At 36.9% G+C, this 21,205-nt stretch overlaps 1 protein-coding gene across 2 annotated transcripts in view; it reads right to left on the bottom strand.

Moving 5' to 3' along the window:
• Window positions 1-1,435: 1,435 nt before the first annotated feature.
• BTAF1 (B-TFIID TATA-box binding protein associated factor 1) overlaps window positions 1,436-21,205 on the bottom strand; it is a 95,610-nt gene continuing 75,840 nt past the window's right edge. Inside the window, exons 25-37 of one of the 2 annotated variants that reach the window (XM_024121246.3) lie at window positions 17,170-17,322; window positions 16,818-16,939; window positions 16,561-16,728; window positions 14,314-14,391; window positions 14,053-14,182; window positions 11,888-12,029; window positions 11,615-11,745; window positions 9,857-9,982; window positions 8,259-8,411; window positions 5,750-5,961; window positions 4,335-4,494; window positions 3,763-3,933; window positions 1,436-2,324 (exon numbers count right to left, since the gene is read on the bottom strand). In XM_024121246.3, the coding sequence (XP_023977014.1) occupies window positions 2,181-2,324; window positions 3,763-3,933; window positions 4,335-4,494; window positions 5,750-5,961; window positions 8,259-8,411; window positions 9,857-9,982; window positions 11,615-11,745; window positions 11,888-12,029; window positions 14,053-14,182; window positions 14,314-14,391; window positions 16,561-16,728; window positions 16,818-16,939; window positions 17,170-17,322 (1,890 nt within the window). In that variant the 3' untranslated portion in view covers window positions 1,436-2,180. The remainder of the gene's footprint in view (window positions 2,325-3,762; window positions 3,934-4,334; window positions 4,495-5,749; window positions 5,962-8,258; window positions 8,412-9,856; window positions 9,983-11,614; window positions 11,746-11,887; window positions 12,030-14,052; window positions 14,183-14,313; window positions 14,392-16,560; window positions 16,729-16,817; window positions 16,940-17,169; window positions 17,323-21,205) is intronic. The other variant, XM_024121247.3, reaches the window with a different exon arrangement.

Below are 21,205 nucleotides of genomic sequence, written 5' to 3'. Positions count from 1 at the left end.
CTGGGCTCTTGGACAGTTCTACTAGTCCTGTTTCAATACATGAACTCTTTGTGGCTTTATGGAGAGGATTAAGTTATAGCTTCACTTTCTCCTGTGAGCCTGAAACCATGGCTGTTGTCCCTACACAGATAGTAGGATCTCAGCCCCTATATTCTTCAACAGAACTTCACTGTTTAAGGGAATTTACTAGAGACTGGTGGGAACCCTTTCTTTAAGCAGGAGGCAATTTTTGATGTCTGACACTGATTTGTGTGACTAGCAAATATTTTGTTAATTGACACAACTCAAGTTTTTGCTTTGTAGATTCACACTGAGTACTCTGGCACTTGATAACAGATGTTCCTGCAATCAATTTCACTTAGATTCCACTGATGCCAGCATGTATTCTGGGAAATTGGGAGGTCTGTCTTTAATCAGGAGGTATAAGATTGTACTGGGATTAAATATTTGGAACAGATATGTGATGCAACGCTGTTACTTTTCTGTAATTTCTATTATGCTCTTATAGTCCCCCCACTTTTGCCTCTGAGTGGTCACATTCCCAAACAGCTTCACTGTGCTATGTACAATGGATATTCTATATAAAGTCAAGAATTTCCTTTTTGTCTTCCACTAAATTTGACTATAAATCCTAAATAATGAAAAAATAATCATTTAATTAGTAAGAAAAAAGATCTTGAGCTTTTTTAAAACATATCTAAACTAATAATCTTTTGCTTTTTCTAGTGATGATTTCCTACAAATAACACACAGTTGCACATATTTTTACAGTTAAATCTTTTTTTATTCTCTTGTGGAATGCTATGTTTAATGTTACAGTATGGTTGTCAAAGCTACTGAAATGTGACACATATCCATGTCTAAATGCTGCAGAACAGTATAACTTTATTTTAACAAAAAGTTATTTTACAGCTGAGGTCTGATGGTTTTGAAACCAATGCCTATGTGTATGGCCAGCCACAAACCTGGGGGATGTTTATTTCCTGTACATGTATATACAAATATATCCCATACATATATATGCACACAGGCATGTATTAATTTATGTGTGAAATATATAAAATTATATACATACACATACATGCATATCTATATACATATACCCACCCTCACTATTGAGCTCACTTTTCTAACACTAATCAGCTTCATGCCCAATTATTGCTGCCCAGTATAACTACATGATTTTAGTGCCAATACCAAGCACCCTTTTGGATGCAGGATAGGTACATCTGTGCATATAGATATGTGTATTTATGTATGTTTGTGTGTATAAAGGAATCATTTAGTCATGCATTACTACAATAAACAGTCTTTTCACCATAGGTTTTGAAATTCTAAACAGTGTAAAATCTACTTCTGGAAAACTGTATAGGTTCATAGTTACAAAAAATATATATTTTATATATATATATATATATATATATATATATATATATATATATATATATATATATGATTGAAACCTATTGAGTAGATATGTTCTCAGGATCTGGCTATATCCTAGCCCTTAGATAAATTAAAAGAACACCCTCTTAATAGGATGTTATGATAGCCTTAAATAGAACATTACCTGTATTTAGAATAGTTGATATATTTTAAAAGTTGACAAAATGATGTTAAAGATTTGAACAACACTATGCCTTTGCATTAAATATATAAGGCTTGCTTCAATTCATTGTCTAAGATTTTCTTGTTCCAAGAGTGACCAGTATTGTAGTCATTATTCTTAAAATTATGGCTCATTAAGGCTTTTATACAAAAAAAGCCCTAGTTTTAATCATTTATAAAAACAAGTTCTCTTTAAAAGGAAAAATGTACATGAACACTAAAGTACTCATGGATATTATCCTGTACAAAGTGACTACTATGTAGATAGGAGGCTTGTTCCCAGTAAGAACACCTCATGGTAGCACATGTAAACCTGGTTTGGTTCCTCTGCTCTGCAGCTATTCAGCATGTAAAATTTAAACCATTTCACATTAACATTTAAATTTAATACAGTGCAAATGTTTGAGAATAACTTGTTCCCCCCAGTGAAACAAGAACCAGCGTTATGCTGAATATTCTTCAGATCTATTTACACATTGAGCTAAAAAAGTTCACCATAAACTTTGAAATCTGCTGAATATCAGCAGAAATGTTACTGAACTAGCAGCAATCGCACTTACAGTATTTGATAGTTATGTGAGAGAACGCATGAAAGTTTCCAGGCTGTACTCTGAATCGTATTGCTCTTGATCCCAAAGATCGCTCAGGTTTTCAAGAACTGATTTCATACTTGCTTTTCCAGAAGTAGAGGTGTCAGCTTTTTCTGCTTTGCCATCCTTAAGAAAAATTGGCAGAAAGATAAAATGAAAGATTGATTTCAGAAATTTTATTTTCCTTTAAAATATCATACTTGTTTCTAACATTGCACTTTTTCAACAGTTAAACACTTCAAAATATGGGGAAGTTCGTGAACTCGTAAGATAGCCCATTCTATTTTCCCACAGCCCTAATAATTTATCATTTTACACTTTTTATTTGAGAAGAATTTTCAGAACATTGCAAAGAACTCACTGTTAACTGTGTCACGTTGGCTTTGTCATTCTTCTCCCCTGTGTATATATATATATATATATATATATACACCTGTGTATATGTTAGTATTAGATATATAGTTTAATTATCAGCCTTTCCCAAAATCATTTGAGAATAAGTTGTAGATATTATGCCCCTTTAACCCAAGAACAAGGACATTCTCTTACATAACCAAAGTACAAAGATCAAATTAAGGAAATTTAATATTGGTATATTAAGATGATCTCATATGTAGTCCATATTCAAATTTTGCCAATAAGATCCTTTATGGCAGTAGTTCTTGCTTCCTTGGAACACCCCTTGAGCCCAGTTTCTGCTTGCTGAAAGTTACCCATAAGAATATTCTTTCAAACGGAATAAAATACATTTGAAGCAATCCATGTTTCTTTGAGCCTTTTTTGAACCTTTCTCCATTCTGGCCATCTTTTGGGGAGTCACTGATTTGTTACTGTTTAAAATGCAGCACCCAGAACCAGACAGTATTCTAAATGTGGCTTAACACACACAGAGTAGAGTGGAACTACTTTCTCTCACATTTGGACACTATAATTCTGTTATTACAGCTAGTTTAATTGCATTATATAAGGCCATTTCTCACCCTAATTTATACTGAGTGTACAGTTAGTTGATTTTCTGAACCTACACAGGACTTTAAATCCAACCCTATTAGTTTTACATTATTAGACCAACCAATATTTCCAGATGGTGCATCCTTTGATAATGGATTATTATCTGATATATATTAGTTCCATCATCCACAATAACAACAATAGCTACTATTTATTATCGTCACAACTCTGTAGTAATATAGGCATTGTTATCCTGCCAAGGCTGAAGATGGTCAGAGAAGTTAATTTGCCTAAGGTCACCAGTTAATAGGAGGCAGGGCAAGAAACGCAGACCCAGGTCTAGCTGACTCCAGAAACAGCTGTCCTTTAGCAGGTAGGGACTAAGGAAAGAAAACCTGGGGAAGACACTGGGGACATCAATCAGAAAGTCAGACCTTCAAACATCCCCTAGTATCCTGGAGAGTTTTATCTGGACATCAAAAATTCCCTCAAAGGGTTGTCTAGGTGATACTAAAGTGAATGACTTTTGCTGCTCCTTTTAACACTTTTACCAAGCAGTCCCAGGAAGTCTGTGAACACATTAAAGATACAACAAATTGCATAAGTTCTTTACCTTATCAAGAGTAAACAGATCAAGGAGTTGATCTGTCCCCATACTCTGCAAACTAGAATTCTCTTGGCTAATAACAGTATTTGCTATGTTCATCTTGAATTTCTGCAAACCCATTATTTTCTCTTCCAACGTTCCTCTGGTTATCAATCGGTACACATTAACCACACGTTTCTGAATGAGAAGAAGAAGTTAAGCAACTGTAGCATGAATAAATGGGTAAGTAAGTTTTGAGATTTACCAAGTCAGAGGGCTTGCATACTTGTACTAAGTACTTAACTACCATTGAATTAGGATTGGGTTTTCTTTATTTATCTATCCGTGCCCATGACCTTAAAATGTTTGTAGACGATCACAGAATATTAGGAATGGACAGTTTCCCAGGTTTTCTTAGCCCAAGCACCTCATTTAATGCATGAGGAAATGGTGCCACAAAATTAAGTGACTTGCCTAACGTCACAACACTTACTAACATAAGAGCAGGAACTTAAACCAAGGCTTCCTGTCTTTTGGGGGGAGTTATTTTTCCCAGTGCATAAGTTAACACCTGTGAGTGTTGACTTTTTACTTTTTACCTGCCCAATGCGATGGGCCCGGTCCATGGCTTGTAGATCACGCATGGGATTCCAGTCATGCTCCACAAATACCACTGTGTCAGCGCCTGTTAAGTTTAGCCCCAGGCCACCAACGTGAGTTGTAAGTAAGAGAACATCTATGGATGGATCATTATTAAACCTAAAAACAGATATTAAAAAATAAAATTAGTACATTTCTTCCTAAAGTTCAAGAGAAACTGAACTGTTTGTTTAATAAAAATTAAAGAGCACAAATGAGAACACTGCTTTATAATCCACGACATAGACATTTCTGTGACCACCTGAGTTCAGACTACCTTCTTTTAATATACATAACCTCTTTAGTAGTAGAAAGAAGGTATTCCAGAACATGTCAGAAATTTCATACCTAGCAATTAAGTCCAATTGCAAAATGGATACAAAAATGGAACACTAATTATAATTAAGACACACCCCAACTATGAACCTTTAACATATGGAGACAGAAGAGTGTAGAGAAAGGTTAGATCAGTCAGGGAAGGTAGAAGATTAGCGTGCTGAGGGTTGCTAAAATTGTACTAGTCCTAGAAGATATTGACAAAGGCCATTGGTAGCTTCTAGGAAAAAGAAAAACTAACATTACTAAGCTACCATTTATTACTCACTCTGAGTCAAGCAATGGGCTTGGTACTTTATATGCTTTATGTTATTTAATTGTTACAATAGCTCTATAAGATATTATTATTGTTATATGAGAGGCTCTCAGGCTGTGTGGATAATAAACAGGCCCAAGAGAACACTGCCTCAATGGTAGAATCATGAGTCAAACCTGGGTTCAAAATCCCTTCATGGGTCTCTGTTTTGTGCCTAAAAATCTCTTAGGGATGCTTGTTAAAAATGCTCACTCTTGAAGTCAGCAGGCCAGGGACAGAACCTAGGAATATGCATTTTAAAAAATGAACCCCTGAGATTTCCAAAGCAGACGGAGCAGACCACACGTAAGAAACACTGCATTCAGTGATTCTGCTTCCAAGCTAGGCCAGCTTCCAACTTGTTTTCAGCAGAGACAGACGGATCAGGATAAAGAGCTTAGTTAAGCCATTTGTTTGCTTCTTCCTGCCCCAACCCCCATAAACAGATGAGGGGAAAGTAGTTATCTCTATTTTTTGTTGATGCCTTAAATTTCTTTCATGCCCTTAGGAGTGCTTTCCTAATACAGTCACACTTTTTTCCCCCTAACTAAACAAACTATTCAATTATATTTCTGCAGTTCTGTATTTTAAAAAGGTAAAGATTTAGTTGGGTTGAATTATACAACAAAAAACCACATTTGCAAATATCTAGCCAAAGAAGATACTTCATGAGGCAAACTTCTATGTAAGTAATAATAATAAATTGACTATAACTTGATTTGCAAGATTTTAGAAGCCACTTACCGTGCAACAATGGAATGCCTCTGACCAGGAGGTATGCTACCATCTAATCTCAAGTAAGTGACAGAGGGTAAGTGAGGTTTGAGAAGATCATGCTCTACTATGTCAAGCATGCTTTTAAGCTGACAGAAGATCAGTATCCTGTGCTGGGCTACAACAGACTCTGTGCCGCTCTCGGAAGTGCTGCCATTTCCCAAACCACAGTCCAACAGCAACTTGAAAAAAGAATCAATTGTTACACAGATGTCCAATAAAAGGAGGCAGTCAATCTCACCAAAATAAATATTTCTCTTTGTGGTGAGAAAAGGTTAACTTACCTGTGACCTGAAAAACAGATTAGCATTTGGGGCTCTCATTTATAACATTTTCTACACTAGCCCGTGTGAAATCTAAAATCTTCATCCATTAGTTATTCTCAATAAAATTTAAGCCAGAATAACTACAAAAAGCTAAAACAATAAAGTCCAGATTTTACAATAAGATCTTAATTTTTAAGGCTAGAAAAATTAAATGGTATTAACATTTACATTAACTTGAAATTGGTTCCTTTAATTTAACCTTTCTAAATTTCAGAATTTTTTAAAACTCCATTTTTAAAAGTTATACCAAGAGTGACATGAACAAATGGCAGAGCAAGCAGTTCCTAGAAAAATAAATTCCAGTGATCCACACTTACACACATTATAATCAAGCTGTTGAAAGACAAAGACAAAAAGCAAAATCTTGATGACAGCAAGAGAAAAGTGACCACCCCACCACCACCACACGACCTGTGGGATCTTCGTCTCCTGACCAGGGATCAAACCCGGGCCCCGGCAGTGAAAGCGCCAAGTCCTAACCACTGGACTGCCAGGGAATTCCCAAAAGTGACTTCATGTAAAAGAGATTCTCAATGAGATGAACACCTCTTTTCTCATCAGACACCATGGAGGACATGACCAAGAAAGTTAAAAGACAATCTATAGAATGGGAGAAAGTATTTGCAAATCATATATCTGATAAAGGCTTACTATCTAGAATATAAACTCCTAAAACTCAACCAAAAGACAATCAAATGAAAAAACAGTCAAAGGACTTAAACAGGCATTTCTCCAAAGAAGACATACAAATGTCCTAATAAGCACATGAAAAACATCATTAGTCATTAGGAATAGCAAATCAAATCAACAATGTGATACCACTTCATACCTATTGTGATGGCTATACTTAAAAGGAAAATAAGTGTTGGTGAGGATGTAGGGAAATCAGAACCCTGGCACATAGCTTGGGAATGTAAATGTTGCAGCCACTGTGGAAAGCAGTTTGGCAGTTCCTGAAAAAGTTAAACATAGAATTGCTATATAATCCAGCAATTCCACTCTTAGGTCTAACATCTAAAAGAACTAAAAAGAGGGACTCAAACAGATACTTACAAGCTAATGTTCACTGCAGCATTATTCACAATAGCCAGACGGTGGAAACAACCCAAGTGTCATCAACACATGACTGGATAAACAAAATGTACTGGTGGTGGTAATAACAACAACAACAAAGGACTATTATCTGGCCATAAAAATGAATGAAGTACTGATACGTGCTCTAACATGAATGAACCTTGAAAATAAGTGAAATAAGCCAGTCACAAAAGAAAGAACAACGATATGATTCCCACTTACATGAAATATTTAGAACAGGCAAATTCATACAGACAGAAAGTAGATTAGAGGTTCCCTGGGGTTACAGAAAGGGGAGTGGGAAGTTATTGCTTAACAGGTACAGAGTTTCTATTTGGTTGATGGAAAAATTTTGGAAATAAATAGTGGTGATGGTTACATAACACTGTGAATGTTATCAATGCCACAGAATTCTACACTTAAAAATGGTTAGGGCTTCCCTGGTGGCGCAGTGGTTGAGAGTCCGCCTGCTGATGCAGGGGACACGGGTTCTTGCCCCAGTCCGGGAAGATCCCACATGCCGCGGAGCGGCTGGGCCCGTGAGCCATGGCTGCTGAGCCTGCGCGTCCGGAGCCTGTGCTCCGCAACGGGAGAGGCCACAACAGTGAGAGGCCCGCGTACAGCAAAAAAAAAAAAAAAAAAAAAAAAAAAGTGGTTAAAATGGCATATATTATGTTATATATTTTCCCACAATTTTTTAAAAAGCTGTATAAAAAATTTAACAAACCAAATTTAAAAATAAAAGAAATAGGGGCTTCCCTGGTGGCGCAGTGGTTGCGCGTCCGCCTGCCGATGCAGGGGAACCGGGTTCGCGCCCCGGTCTGGGAGGATCCCACGTGCCGCGGAGCGGCTGGGCCCGTGAGCCATGGCCGCTGGGCCTGCGCGTCCGGAGCCTGTGCTCCGCAGCGGGAGAGGCCACAACAGAGGGAGGCCCGCATACCACACACACACACACACACACACACACACACAAAAAAGAAATAGTAAACACCTCAGTAATCTTTTGGAAAAGCAAACTTACCTACTGTTACAGACCAAGAATGTACAACACACATCTAACACTTAAAAGACCTACTTACTTGTTTCAAAGCCGAGAGTTTAGGGGCATGTTGAATATCATGGAGAGAAGAATTCTGAACTGCAAGTTTTTCAGTAGTACTCTTGAACTCTGGATGTTGAGGTGTTAAGACTAATGCTGGATGGTTGCACAGTTTACGTAGGTACTGTAATGCCTTTAAGAAAGGGGAACAAAGTATATACAAGTCTCCTTCACATGCCACAAATGTTCATATCTCAGTATCTTTCCTATGCTAGTCCATCTATCTAAAATGCCTTTCTTCCCCTTCTCACTCCTCTGCTCATTTTTCAAGAAACAGTTCGGGTACCTCATCTGTGATGTCTTCATCTATGCTTCTTACGCAACTTGTATTTATTTTTGTGACAGCATTTATAACTTGTATAAATTGTACTGTTTATGTCTTGTCTCCCCCACTAGACAATGAGCTTCTCGTGAAAGAATGTCTTATTTATTAGCTCCTAGCTAACCCTTTCCCACTCAAAGTGCCTGATAATGCTGATAGATTATTCTAGAACTAGACATCATTTTCTAAAGAAAGGTTTCTCAAACTTCAGTGGGCATAAAAACTTCTTGAGCACCTTCTAAATCTGTAAATCTCTCCCCTCTACACAGTATTTTGATTCAACAGGTCTGGTGGTGGGAAGGGTAAGGTGGACCTAGGTGGTTGTGTTTCAAGTGGTTGTGTTTGAGAATCAGAACCCCCTCAGGTCTTTTTTTTCTTTCTCTGATTCAGCCATACCCTTTGTCTTTTGTCATTTACTTGGCTTATAGTTTGGGTCTCAACTGTATCTGTAAGCACTATGACAGAAACTGTGGGAGAGGTATAAGCCTTCAAAATCACCTTTTCCCATTTCTATCTTTAAAACTGCTACAGGTATTTAATTTATTGGTGACAAGGGGGTTTGGAAGGTATTCTACAGTGGAATATTTCAAAAGGGAAAGAAAAAAAGTGAGTTGCTACTATCTCTTTTTTCTCAAGCACATTCATCATCTGTCTCAGAACTTCTGTGCTTTATGTATCCTCTGCCTGGAATCACCTCCCCCCCCCACCACGTATCTGCATGCCTCAATCTTCCTTCAGATCTTCGCTCAAATGTCACCTTCTCAGTGACATCCCTGATCACTCTATTGAAAACCACAACCTACCGTGACTCCTATACTGTATAACCCCGTACTTGCCTTTATTTTCTTTTACATGATATATATATTTTACTTACTTAATCATTTTTCACCTCTACAAGGGAAGGGGTCTGTTTTGTCCACTGCTTTAATTAACCCCTGAGGTTAGAAAAATTACTGCCTTGTGATATATGTTCAAATATTTTTTGAATAGAAAATAAAAGGTTCTCTATTTTAAAACCCTTCTTTTCATGTAATATACAAACATATATTGCTGTTTTTACTTTAATTTTAATATTAAATTACTTATTAATTACTAATTATGAAAATAAATTAAATTGGTACTTTTACCTATTTTCAAGAATGTATACACAATACTGAAAAAAATTAAATAAATCCGTATTTCAGTGTTCCATGTAAAAACTGCTGCACTGAAGAACATTGTTCAACAACATTTAAAAAGTGGATTGTAATATATACCTGGAATACATGGCCTGTAGCTTTAAGCTTTGGTTTTTCAGTTTCTTCAGAAAGTGCAGCTGAAGAAACTGTTTCATCAACATCACACTTGGCACGAGACTTAGCAAAATCCTCGTAGAGCTGAACCTGTAAAATTCCCCCCATGAAAGCAATAAGTATATTTATTTTCAATTGTTCAAAACATAACTAGCAAAGGCCAATAAAAACAGTAATTTAAATCAGCCCTCATCCAAGAAAATAAATTATGATACCTATATTTCACTACTTGATTACAGATGATCCACTGTATCTTGGTAAATTCCTTTTAAATTACATTTAGAAAAAAAGTTTTAACACATTGTTTGGCTGCTAAAATATTTTAAAAAATAGTCAAATAGTCCTAGACCCAATTTTTCCACTCTGTTCAAGAAGAGAAATACATTACCAATAAAAGAGAACTTTAACCCTTACAAGTAAATAAGGAAATCTTCCTTAAGTGAAGTTATGTGGTCAAGACCCTATATAGGTATATTTCAAAAGACCAAGTTTAAAAAAGGATACTAACTGCAGAACCCATACCAAGTTCAAAGTATTATCTTGGAGTCTGGGTTCCTGCCTTGTATATGCTAAAACAATGTGAAAGGGAAGAGAATCTAGAGTGCTAGAGAACAGAAGTGAGAGAATAAAAACCTGTAGGTGCAAAATGAACCTAAATGTCACTTCCCTCCCCCAGCCCCCTTCCTCCAGACTACTTAAATGTGTTTTATGAGGATGTTATAATACCACCACCAGTATATCATCTCAGGTTTTTTCATATGGCACATTTTCTTTATTATACTTAACTTTAAAAAGTCTTCATTTCATACCTCTAAAAATTTTTCCTTCAAGAAATATGAATCCAATTTTTACAAATGAGGGATGGAGGCTCAGAGAGATGAGGTAGATAATATAAATGATCACAGAGCTCTTAGCATCTAAATTAGTGTCCTGTCCACTAAACTCAAGTTGTATAGATAAATACTAAAAGGTTAAATGTCTATACACTGGAGGGAAAGAAGCTATTTTCCAGGTATGTCTGTATATCTTTTATTCATTTGGCCATACTAAATCAACTCTAATACTGAAACAGACTGATGCTCACTAACCTAGAACGCAAAGTAAACGTTCAAACAGAAAATTCTGCTTATAGGCCATATCTTACTAAGACAAGAGATAGTTTCCCCTTACAAAAATACTGCACAAGGAAAGGCATACAATAAATTCCTTTGATAACGGTCTCTATGTACAAAATCAGAACTGTGCAGAAGCCAATACTTATTTTGAAAATTTATTGGCACTACTTTAAAAGGGACAAGGTCCCACTTCCCAGCTCAGCCCTGATGTATACACACCTATTATGCTGCTGTAAGGTATAACATTATAGGCAGACTTCTGGCCCTTTTAAAACATTGGCTTACTTCTTTATCATTTTAACCTTCCAACTTTTTCAATTAACTAGACATATATAACAAAGTAATTATGATACTGGATTTTGTTTTAATGCTATATTCAAAATGCACATACCCAAATGTATACTTACATATCCAAACAGATTCATTTAGGTTTTATCTACACCTGTTTGAAACTGAATATTCCTGAAGTCTAAGGAAGCAGAAGCTAGATTAGAGTGATAAACCAAAGGCTAAATCCCCTTCAGTCAATACTTTTGTAGCTTGTTCAAAACAGTCCCCTAATAAACATACCACCAACAACCACAATTGTGATCACCAGATTCCTAACCTGGAGAGTACTAAGAGTACAGTAATAGTCTTGAATAATTTTGGGTGGTAGATCCTGCAAAACATCTTCTTTCATTCTTCTCAAAAGAAATGGCAGGACTTGGCGATGCAGTGCATCCATCGCGAGAACACCTATTAATAATAAGAGAGTTAACTTTATTCTATTTATTATTATTCTCTTATTAATTTCTCTTAATAAGATTAAATGGCTCCCAAAAGTTAGATATAAATTATATTCACTTGCACAGAGTATATAACTATCTCTTTTTCATACCTGCTTCTTGTTCACGACTGGAGCTTCGAGCATCCCTACTTGCTAATATAGGTTTACCGTATCTAGCAGCAAACTGGCGTTCAGTCCCCAAAAATCCTGGCATGAGGAAATCAAATAATGACCACAGCTCCAAAACGTTGTTCTGAGTATAAGAAAGGAACACCAGTTATCTTGTGTACTAGGATTATTTCCTTATACTTAAAAATGGAACATTAATGAAAGTCCACTGTGATGACATAGATTATCACATTTTGGGGTATATCTATATATACATATATTTTAAAGATTTTTTTGATGTGGACCACTTTTAAAGTCTTTATTGAATTTGTTACAATATTGCTTCTGTTTTCTGTTTTGGTTTTTTGGCCATGAGGCATGTGGGATCTTAGCTCCCCGACCAGGGATCGAACTTGCACTCCCTGCGAAGGCAAAGTCTTAACCACTGGACCGCCAGGGAAGTCTCTATGAGTCTATATTTTAACGTGTAAAATTTGGAGAAAATACTCTATCCTATTTGGAGGAAACTTTCAAGTCTCTTCCACCAGAATAAGCCTTGGTCCGTGGTATTTAAATCCTACTGGTAGGTTCCATCAAGTAGTAAATAGAAGAGGAGAAAGATGAATACATGTCTGATTCTTTTAACTTTCAGACTCAGATTAGCAGCAAGATTTAAGAAATTTGGCCAATACCACCATTTCTTCAACACAGGAAAACCTAGAAAAGCTTGGTTATAGGTCAAGTCTACCCAGTATTTATGGGTCATGAGGAACAGGCACAGGTTCTTTCCAATTCTGTTGGAGTTTCATGAAAAAAGAAAAAAAGAAATCAACACTTTTTCATTTTGGATGCTTTTCCAGTATGTGTGGATCCTAAGGTACCATCCCATCTGTTTACCCCTTCCAGAAGCCCTCCTCACCATGCTCAAGCAATGGCTCACTATGCTGGGCTGCCATTCTATATTGAAAACCCTTCTAATCCCACTTAGGCTCTGCCCCATGACTCATGGGCTACCATGGCTGTTTGTTGGCAGAAACCCACCCACCTTACAGCTTCAGAGCTAAACTGTTGAGGTGTGGAAGGGGAAAAGAGAGCCTTTAAGCAAACAAATACTTCTTTTGTTGTGAAAGCTATAATCAATTTAAAAATACTGTGAAGTTTCCATATAAGCAAACAAATCTTGATATATCAAACCTAAAGAGTGATTTTTTCCCTTATTTATCTATTTATCTATTTATTTATTTATTTAGGCTGTGCCGTGTGGCATGCGGGATCCTAGTTCCCAACCAGGGATCAAACCTGTGCCCCCTGCACTGGGAGGGCAGAGTCTTAACCACTGGACCACCAGGGAAGTCCCTTTTTCCCTTTTAAATGTACTTTTTCTTACTTCCATTAAATTTTTATATGTTTGTAATTATGTTCTCTCTTGTGGTTATTAAAATCTGAAGCGTTTACTTAATAGACAAAACCATAATACTTTAGTAGTCAGTCCATCACCAAAAATAAATTTAAAAGAAAAGTAACAAATACATAAAGAACCATCATTTTTTTAAGAGTCAGAAGCAATCTTAGAGGTCACTTGGTATCTACCCTCCTACCAACTGGAGAATGATAGAGGGTATCTTCCCATCAGACTTGGCTATCCAAGCTAGATGTGAACATTTGCAACCAATTCCTCTGGAAGATAAGAGAATCTCTCAAAAATATCTAAAGGCATCTACATACTCAGCCATCTCCTTCCTTTTCCAAGATAAACTTTTACACTCTCTTTCCTTCAATTGCTTCCTAACCTCAGGTATTCATACCTCTCCTATATGATGAGTCACCTCTGAATCATCTCTAGCTTTTCAATGTTAAATCAGATTGTATTATACTGCAGAAGGAAAATGGCCAATGTGGAAGAAAATGTGACTAATGTTTCCCATATTTTGGACATAAGACTTAGGTGTACATAGCCTAAAATTACATTTTAAAAATATGAGATTTAAAACCTAGTTTGCTCAGATACTGCTACATACCAAATGAACCATTATAAAAGATAATTATTGGAAATTATCATTCCTATAAACTAAAAAAACCTCTTTAATTCACTGTCAAATGCCAAGCCTTCTCTCCACATGGCAAATATTAAAAAAAAAAAAAAAAAAAAAAACATGGTAAATAATTACCTGGATTGGTGTTCCAGAAAGAATAATCCTATAATTAGCAGTCAGTTGTTTTACTGCTTTTGACAATTTTGTTTTTCCATTTTTGATGACATGGCCTTCATCAAGAATACAGTAGTTAAATTTAATATTTCTGAAGAAAAACAAAAAATATTAGCATCTTTTACTATATGTCAGGAACAATATGAAGTCTTTGAGGCAGGAAAATACTAAGTCTCTCTGAATTTGATACTAAGTCTTTCTTTAAAAAAGTTTAATTCTTACCTAAAGAAATCTATGTCGTTTCTCACAACATCATATGAAGCCACTATCAGATTGTGCCTTTTCACCTGATGCTGTAACCTGTATTTAAAAATACATAAGATTATAAAATGGGGAATCTGCAAAGTTTGTAATATGCTTTCAAAGGGAAAACCACAGATGCCATTGTATAAAGTGCTTTCAATCTACCTACTAAGCCCAGTATTCCCTTCTGCTTACTCTGCATCCAAGACCCTGATACCTGAAGGCCATTCTTCTTATGATTTGGCCTTATTGCCCTAACTCAGTCTGATTAGAAAAGAGACAGGTACCTGACTCAAAATGTGGAGGTCATTTTAACTTTACTTGCCAACACCTCTTCCTTGGAGGCACTCACTATTCCTTCACCATTCCATGTTGTGCTGGGGGATAGAGGGGGAGCTATCAATCACACGTCCCCATAATCACCAAAGAGATGAAGCATTTTAATCAGGTCAAGCCATTCACAATATTTTATCCCCTGACCACAAAAGACTGGTTTGGGGACATGACCCAATCAAGGCCAGTCAGTCATCTCAAGTACCGATATATTCATGATGGGAGAGAGAAGATTTCTGTATTATAGTTGCCAAGCTAGGAGAATGTAGGCCTAAAAGACTGCCCATGGTCATCTTACCTACCAACAGTAGACTGAAGTCCAGTAGAGATCAACAGAACAAGTTATACGTGGGGAAGAATAGTAAATTAGATGTACCTGAAGCAAGAATTCACCCCCTGAGATTCTCAATTTAATTAATGAATTTGCTATTTGCTTAAGCTAGTCTGAGCTGAGCTTCTACCACTTGTAAATGGATGAATTCTTTTACAATAAATTCTTTTTTTTTTTTTTTTCGGTTATGCGGGCCTTTCACTGTTGTGGCCTTTCCCGTTGCGGAGCACAGGCTCTGGACGCACAGGCTCAGTGGCCATGGCTCACGGGCCCAGCCGCTCCGCGGCATGTGGGATCTTCCCGGACCGGGGCACGAACCCGTGTCCCCTGCATCGGCAGGCAGATTCTCAACCACTGCGCCACCAGGGAAGCCCTACAATAAATTCTTTAAGAGTACAAGCTGTTGAGCTGCCTGTGTTCCAATCTTCATTTAATTAGCTGAGTGACCTTCTTCCCAGGCCCCATGTCTTAGACTCCTCATCTGCAAACTGGGAACAATAATAGTACCCATACCTCATAAGGTAATTATGAGAATACACAATTTTACATAAATGTAAATAAAACTGCTTAGAATGATGCCTAGCCAGTAAGTGCTCAATATATGTTAGCTATTAACAGAAGGGCAGCAAATCTATGGACTAATCAGCAATCTATGACTATCCAAGCTTTAAAAGATGAACTGAAATCAGGGCTTCCCTGGTGGCACAGTGGTTAAGAATCTGCTTGCCAATGCAGGAGACACGGGTTTGAGCCCCGGTCCGGGAAGCTCCCACATGCCACGGAGCAACTAAGCCCATGTGCCACAACTACTAAGCCTGCGCTCTAGAGCCCGCGAGCCACAACTACTGAGCCTGTGTGCCACAACTACTGAAGCCCGTGTACCTACAGCCCATGCTCTGCAACAAGAGAAGCCACAGCAATGAGAAGCCCGCGCACCACCACAACGAAGAGTAGCCCCCGCTTGCCGTACCTAGAGAAAAGCCCGTGTGCAGTAACAAAGACCCAGTGCAGCCAAAAATAAATAAATTTATTTTTAAAAAAGGTGAACTGAAATCAATGATATACCACTCTTCAACATTTGTATTTAGGAACAGAGATGTACTAGTTGATAGAAAGAAGGTAAAACTAATAGAACTCTAGTGTTTCTATGGTATCAGGGCAGCTAGAGCAAGCCACTGTGGAACAAAAGTGTTTTTGGGGAGAGAGAAGAAGAAAGAGGGAGCACTTAGGGAAAGTGAGTAGAAAACGAGGATACAACAGAAGCACCTAGAAGATACTATGATCAGAAGACTTCCAAGAAAGGCATAGAGAATGCTTTTGGTTCCTGACAGTTTCCTAGCTCCAAAACTTAGAAAGCCCAACTGATTGTTAACAATGGCTAAAGTCCTTGAATTTTGATGAGTCTCACTGATTATATATCTTTATTATTCACTCACCTTTCTTAAATAAGTTCCTATGTCTGACAAGCAAAAAAGCTAACTAGAATTCATTTTTAATCGATTTTATTCCTTCAAACTACTTAAAGCAAAAGATAAAACATTTTTTGGTTGTACAGTTCTTACCTTATTCTTTCAGTGGGAGGTCCAGTATAATGCAATGGATTGAGATATTCTCTGGAGCAAAATTTACCTACTTCATCCACCCAATGACCTGTTAATGTTGGCGGACAAACCACCAAGGAAGGAAGTGGCATACATTCTGCCAATTTTGATCTTGCATATTCCTGGGCCCTTTAGACAGCAAAACACAATGAATTAACCAGCTTGTTTAAACTGCTCAGCATCTGAAAGCCTTCTTTTAAAATAACACTTAAAATTACCTGTGACAATGATCTCCTGCTAGAATGCAGATGGACTGTAAAGTTTTTCCTAAACCCATGTCATCACACAGAATTCCATGAAGCTTATACTTATTAAGAAATGCTAACCAGTTCACACCATCCTGAAAGGTTGGGAGAAAAAAGAAAAATGGTAAATGTGAACCGATCATAACAAATTTTTTCTTGTAAAGAACATGTTTACACAGACAAAAAAAATCTGTATTTTTACAGGCAATGAGAAATAAATGGGTGTAAGACACTAAACAGAAGAAGTGAATTACTAAATCAATTTTTAAACTCTTCAAGGCATATTTACAAGGAATAGTCACTATTTATAAGTATAAAACTTTACCTGCTGATATTTTCTGAGTTCAGCATTAATTGGTACTGGAATCTTGTAATTTTCTAATTTTTTCCCATCTAACAATTGCTCCAAAAAGTGTCGTTCCTTGGCTTTCAACTGGATTAATTCTTCTGACATATTTGGAGGGTCTGGAATGCCTGCCTAAAATTGTTTTTTAAAGTGTATTAAAACTATTTGCAACTATTTATTAATTTTTCCATCCTCAGATTATAAAATCATTTCACATCTTATCAAAATACAAATGCAGAGATAACACAATATTGTAAACCAACCATACTTCAATTATAAAAAATACCAACAATAAAACATATATGTATAAATATAAAAATGCAGAGAAAAAAGCAATTCAAAAATAGTATGATTTTAAAGACTGGAAGACAAATATTTAAGAATTTGACAGGTATTAAAAGTGCTATAATGAGACTACTAAATAAACACATTTGAGATATTTTAAAGAACACAGCTACAATTTATTTTTTCCAGTACCATGCATTACTTGATAAAGAGGCAAATAAAACTGTATAGCTTATTTTAAGTGAAATCCTGTTACTGGAGCTTCTCAATTTTAGTGTTATGATACCCCAGGGTATTGGTTCTCAAAATGTGGTCTGCAGACCCCTCAGGATTTTCTAAGACCTTTTTCAGAGGGTTATTGATGTCAACTATTTCATAACAAAAGAAAGACATTACTTTTTTCACTGTGTTGACATTTGCTCTGATGCACAAAAATAATGGGCAAAACTGCTTGTGCCTCAGAAAGAATCAAGGCAATGTCACCAAGTGTACTGGTAGTCACTGTAGTATTCCTCACAGCCATCCACCAGCTTATTTTTTTTTAAAGTTGGTTTCACTTAAGAAAGTCCTTGAAGCAGTAAAAATAATTTTATTAAACCTCAACCTTCGAATGGCACATCTTTTTAACATTCCGTAAACCAAAATATGAAGTACACATAAAGCATTTCTGCTGCATATCATGCATATGGAAGTACAATATGTTTAGGAAAAGCACTTGCAAGATTTCTTAAAATTGTGTGTTGACCTAGCCATTTTTTACAGAACAACATTTTATTTGAATGGACTGACAAACTATGGTTATTCTGACTTGGGTATTTGGCTGATATTTTCTCAAAAATAAATTTGTCACTTCAAGGAAAAACAACTGACATAACTTGTTGCCAATGATAAAATTCAAGTTTTCAAAAGAGACTTAGCACTGCAGGTACTTCCCAATATTTAAAAATAATTTTCTGTTGGTGATATTAATGAGTATGATTTGTTGCTACTGTATGATGAAATGTATCAACCTTTAAAAGATTTACATAACTCAGTGAACCAATGTTTTCCAAATGACCAATGCATGTTACAAAACATGTACTGGTAAAAGATCTATTCAAAAGTCTAATGGATTTATTCTTTAAACAAATAAATAAATCTTTTTACATTTCTCAGTTTTAATTTCTGTAACAGAAAATATGATAAACAAAAGCTTTTTGGGGTCTTTAATTTTTAAGAGTGTAAAGAGGTCCAGAGACCAGAAAGTTTGAGAACTACTGCCCTATGATTAAGAAATGTAAAGTGAAGGCTTCCCTGGTGGCGCAGTGGTTGAGAATCTGCCTGCCGATGCAGGGGACACAGGTTCGTGCCCCGGTCTGGGAGGATCCCACAGGCCACAGGCCACGGAGCGCCTGGGCCCGTGAGTCATGACCGCTGGGCCTGCGTGTCCGGAGCCTGCACTCCACAGCGGGAGAGGCCACGGCGGTGAGAGGCCCACGTACCGCAAAAAAAAAAAAAAAAAAAAAAAAAAAGAAATGTAAAGTGAAAGTTAAGAAATGTAAAATTCTGAGAAAAGAACTTCAATTAAATTCAATTAAAATATATGTTCCTTATAATACCAGAAATAGTATCAGGAGTGAGGTGTACACACTGAGTCTTAAAATGACTGCATGTTATATTTTCAGAAGTTTTTTTTTGTTTTTGCTGTGCTTCAGGGCTCGAGGGATCTTAGTTCCCCAACCAGGGATCAAACCTGTGCCCCCTGCAGTGGAAGCGTAGAGTTCTAACCACTGCACCATCAGGGAATTCCCTCAAAAGGTTTTAGAATTAACAACTTTGTCAAGTAAGATAGAAACTAACATTTTAACACATCTAATACCATAATGACAACCATCAAAATGAAGCCTTTCCGCACAGTGCTTTATAAGGAAGTAACAAATCTTCAAACATTTATCCTCATGGACCTTTTTATAAATGACAACCAGATATAAGGCCATACAATAGGGACATTTCCTAACAACGATTAGGATTCATAAATATTGTTTAGTGCCAGGAACCCTTCCTTTGAGTATCTTCCTCACCCCAATTCCTATAAAAGCAGCAAGAGTTACTAGTAGTGCAAGGAATTAAAGCTTCCGTCAAAACCACTGGTTTATATTCCCTGAATCCTTGACTGAAAAGTACATGATTCTTCCTATGAAGATGGGACAGAGCAAATCAAGACAAAGTGGAACAGGAATTAACTTGCATGACATTCTTGTTTCTATTGCTGTATCTTCAAACTCACAGCATCTAATCTGCTATTAATCCTATCCAGTGTGTTTTTATTTGTAATTATATATTTTGACTCAAGAAGTTCAATTTGGGTTGTTCTTATGTCTTCCATTTTGCTCCTCATTACACTCATGCTTTCCCTCTACCTTCTTGAACATATGGAGCATATTTTAATGTCCTTATATACTGTTTATATATTATTATATATAATAATTCTATTATCTGGGTCATTTCAGGGTCTGCTTCTACTGACTGACTTTTCTCCTGGTTAACTTTTTTTTTTTTGGGGGGTGGGGGGCAGGATCTTAGTCCCCTGAGCAGGGACTGAAACCTGGCCATGGCAGTGAAAGCCTGGAATCCTAACCACTAGGCCACCAAGGAATTCCCTCTGGTTAATTTTCTGATGGCTGCTAAACATCCTAAGTTTTACGCTGTTGGGTGCTGAACTTTTGGGGGTTGAACAGTTTTTTCTTTTTGGGATATAGTTAAATTACTTGAAACCAATTTGATCCTTTTCAGGCTTGCTTTTAAGCTTTATTAAGGTGGGTTCAAATCAGTCTTCTGTCAAGGGTTAATTAGGCCCTGCTACTCAGGCAATATACTTCTAAGGACTGTACTCAGTGCCCTATATGGTAGGTCTTCTGACTTGGCTTGGGGGAAATACCTATTCCTGACCCTGTGTGAGCTCTGGGAATTGTTCCACCTACTCCTTTCTGATTGTTCCCCCCAGTCTCAAACATATATTCTCATACATATGCCCAGAAGAATGAATACTCAGCCTTTGTGTGGACCTCTGGAGCTTCCTCTCTGTGCAGCTACTTCCTCTTAGGTACTCGGCCTTGCAAATTCTACCCATCTTGTCCTCCCTGCACTCTGACTCTGCTAGCCTCTGTTTACGTTTCACTTCCCTGTCCTATGGTCTGGAAACTCACTCCAGGCAGTAAGCTAGGGCATTTCATTTGTTCCCTTGTTGTTCAGTGTCTGAAATCCATCGTTTGATTCATTTTGTCTGGTTTTCTAAGTTAAGGTAGGAGGATAAATCTGTTTTATCATGGCTGGAAGCAAAATATGCATCACATCCTTGTAATTTTCACATCTATCAAAGGGAATCTTACCAATCTTTTCTCAATCTCTAAAGTTCAGAATCTCTTTTCTTTGCCAATTTGTTATCAAGTACTGTTATTCTCCTTTAAAAAAAAGTAGTTTAGACTCTTTATCACCTGACAGTGAATCTGGGCTCTGTTTGGGGGCACTTACATTCTAATCCACATTCAAACAGCTATTAAACTGATTTTCCTAAAACACTGCTTTCATCATCTACTCCTTTGCTCAAAGAACACATGATGGTTTCTCATCACTCATTGATTTTAATGCCAAAAAAGACCAAGGGGACGAAGCATAATCAACTTAGTTTACAGATAAGATGATGCAAGGCCCAAAAGTTAAAGGATATGAATAAAACCTAGGAAGCAGAGGA

The sequence above is a fragment of the Physeter macrocephalus genome, chromosome 20, assembly GCF_002837175.3.
Source record: "Physeter macrocephalus isolate SW-GA chromosome 20, ASM283717v5, whole genome shotgun sequence".
NCBI lineage: Eukaryota > Metazoa > Chordata > Mammalia > Artiodactyla > Physeteridae > Physeter > Physeter macrocephalus.
Note: the sequence above shows the minus strand (reverse complement) of the source record. Positions and strands in the feature narration are given on the sequence as shown.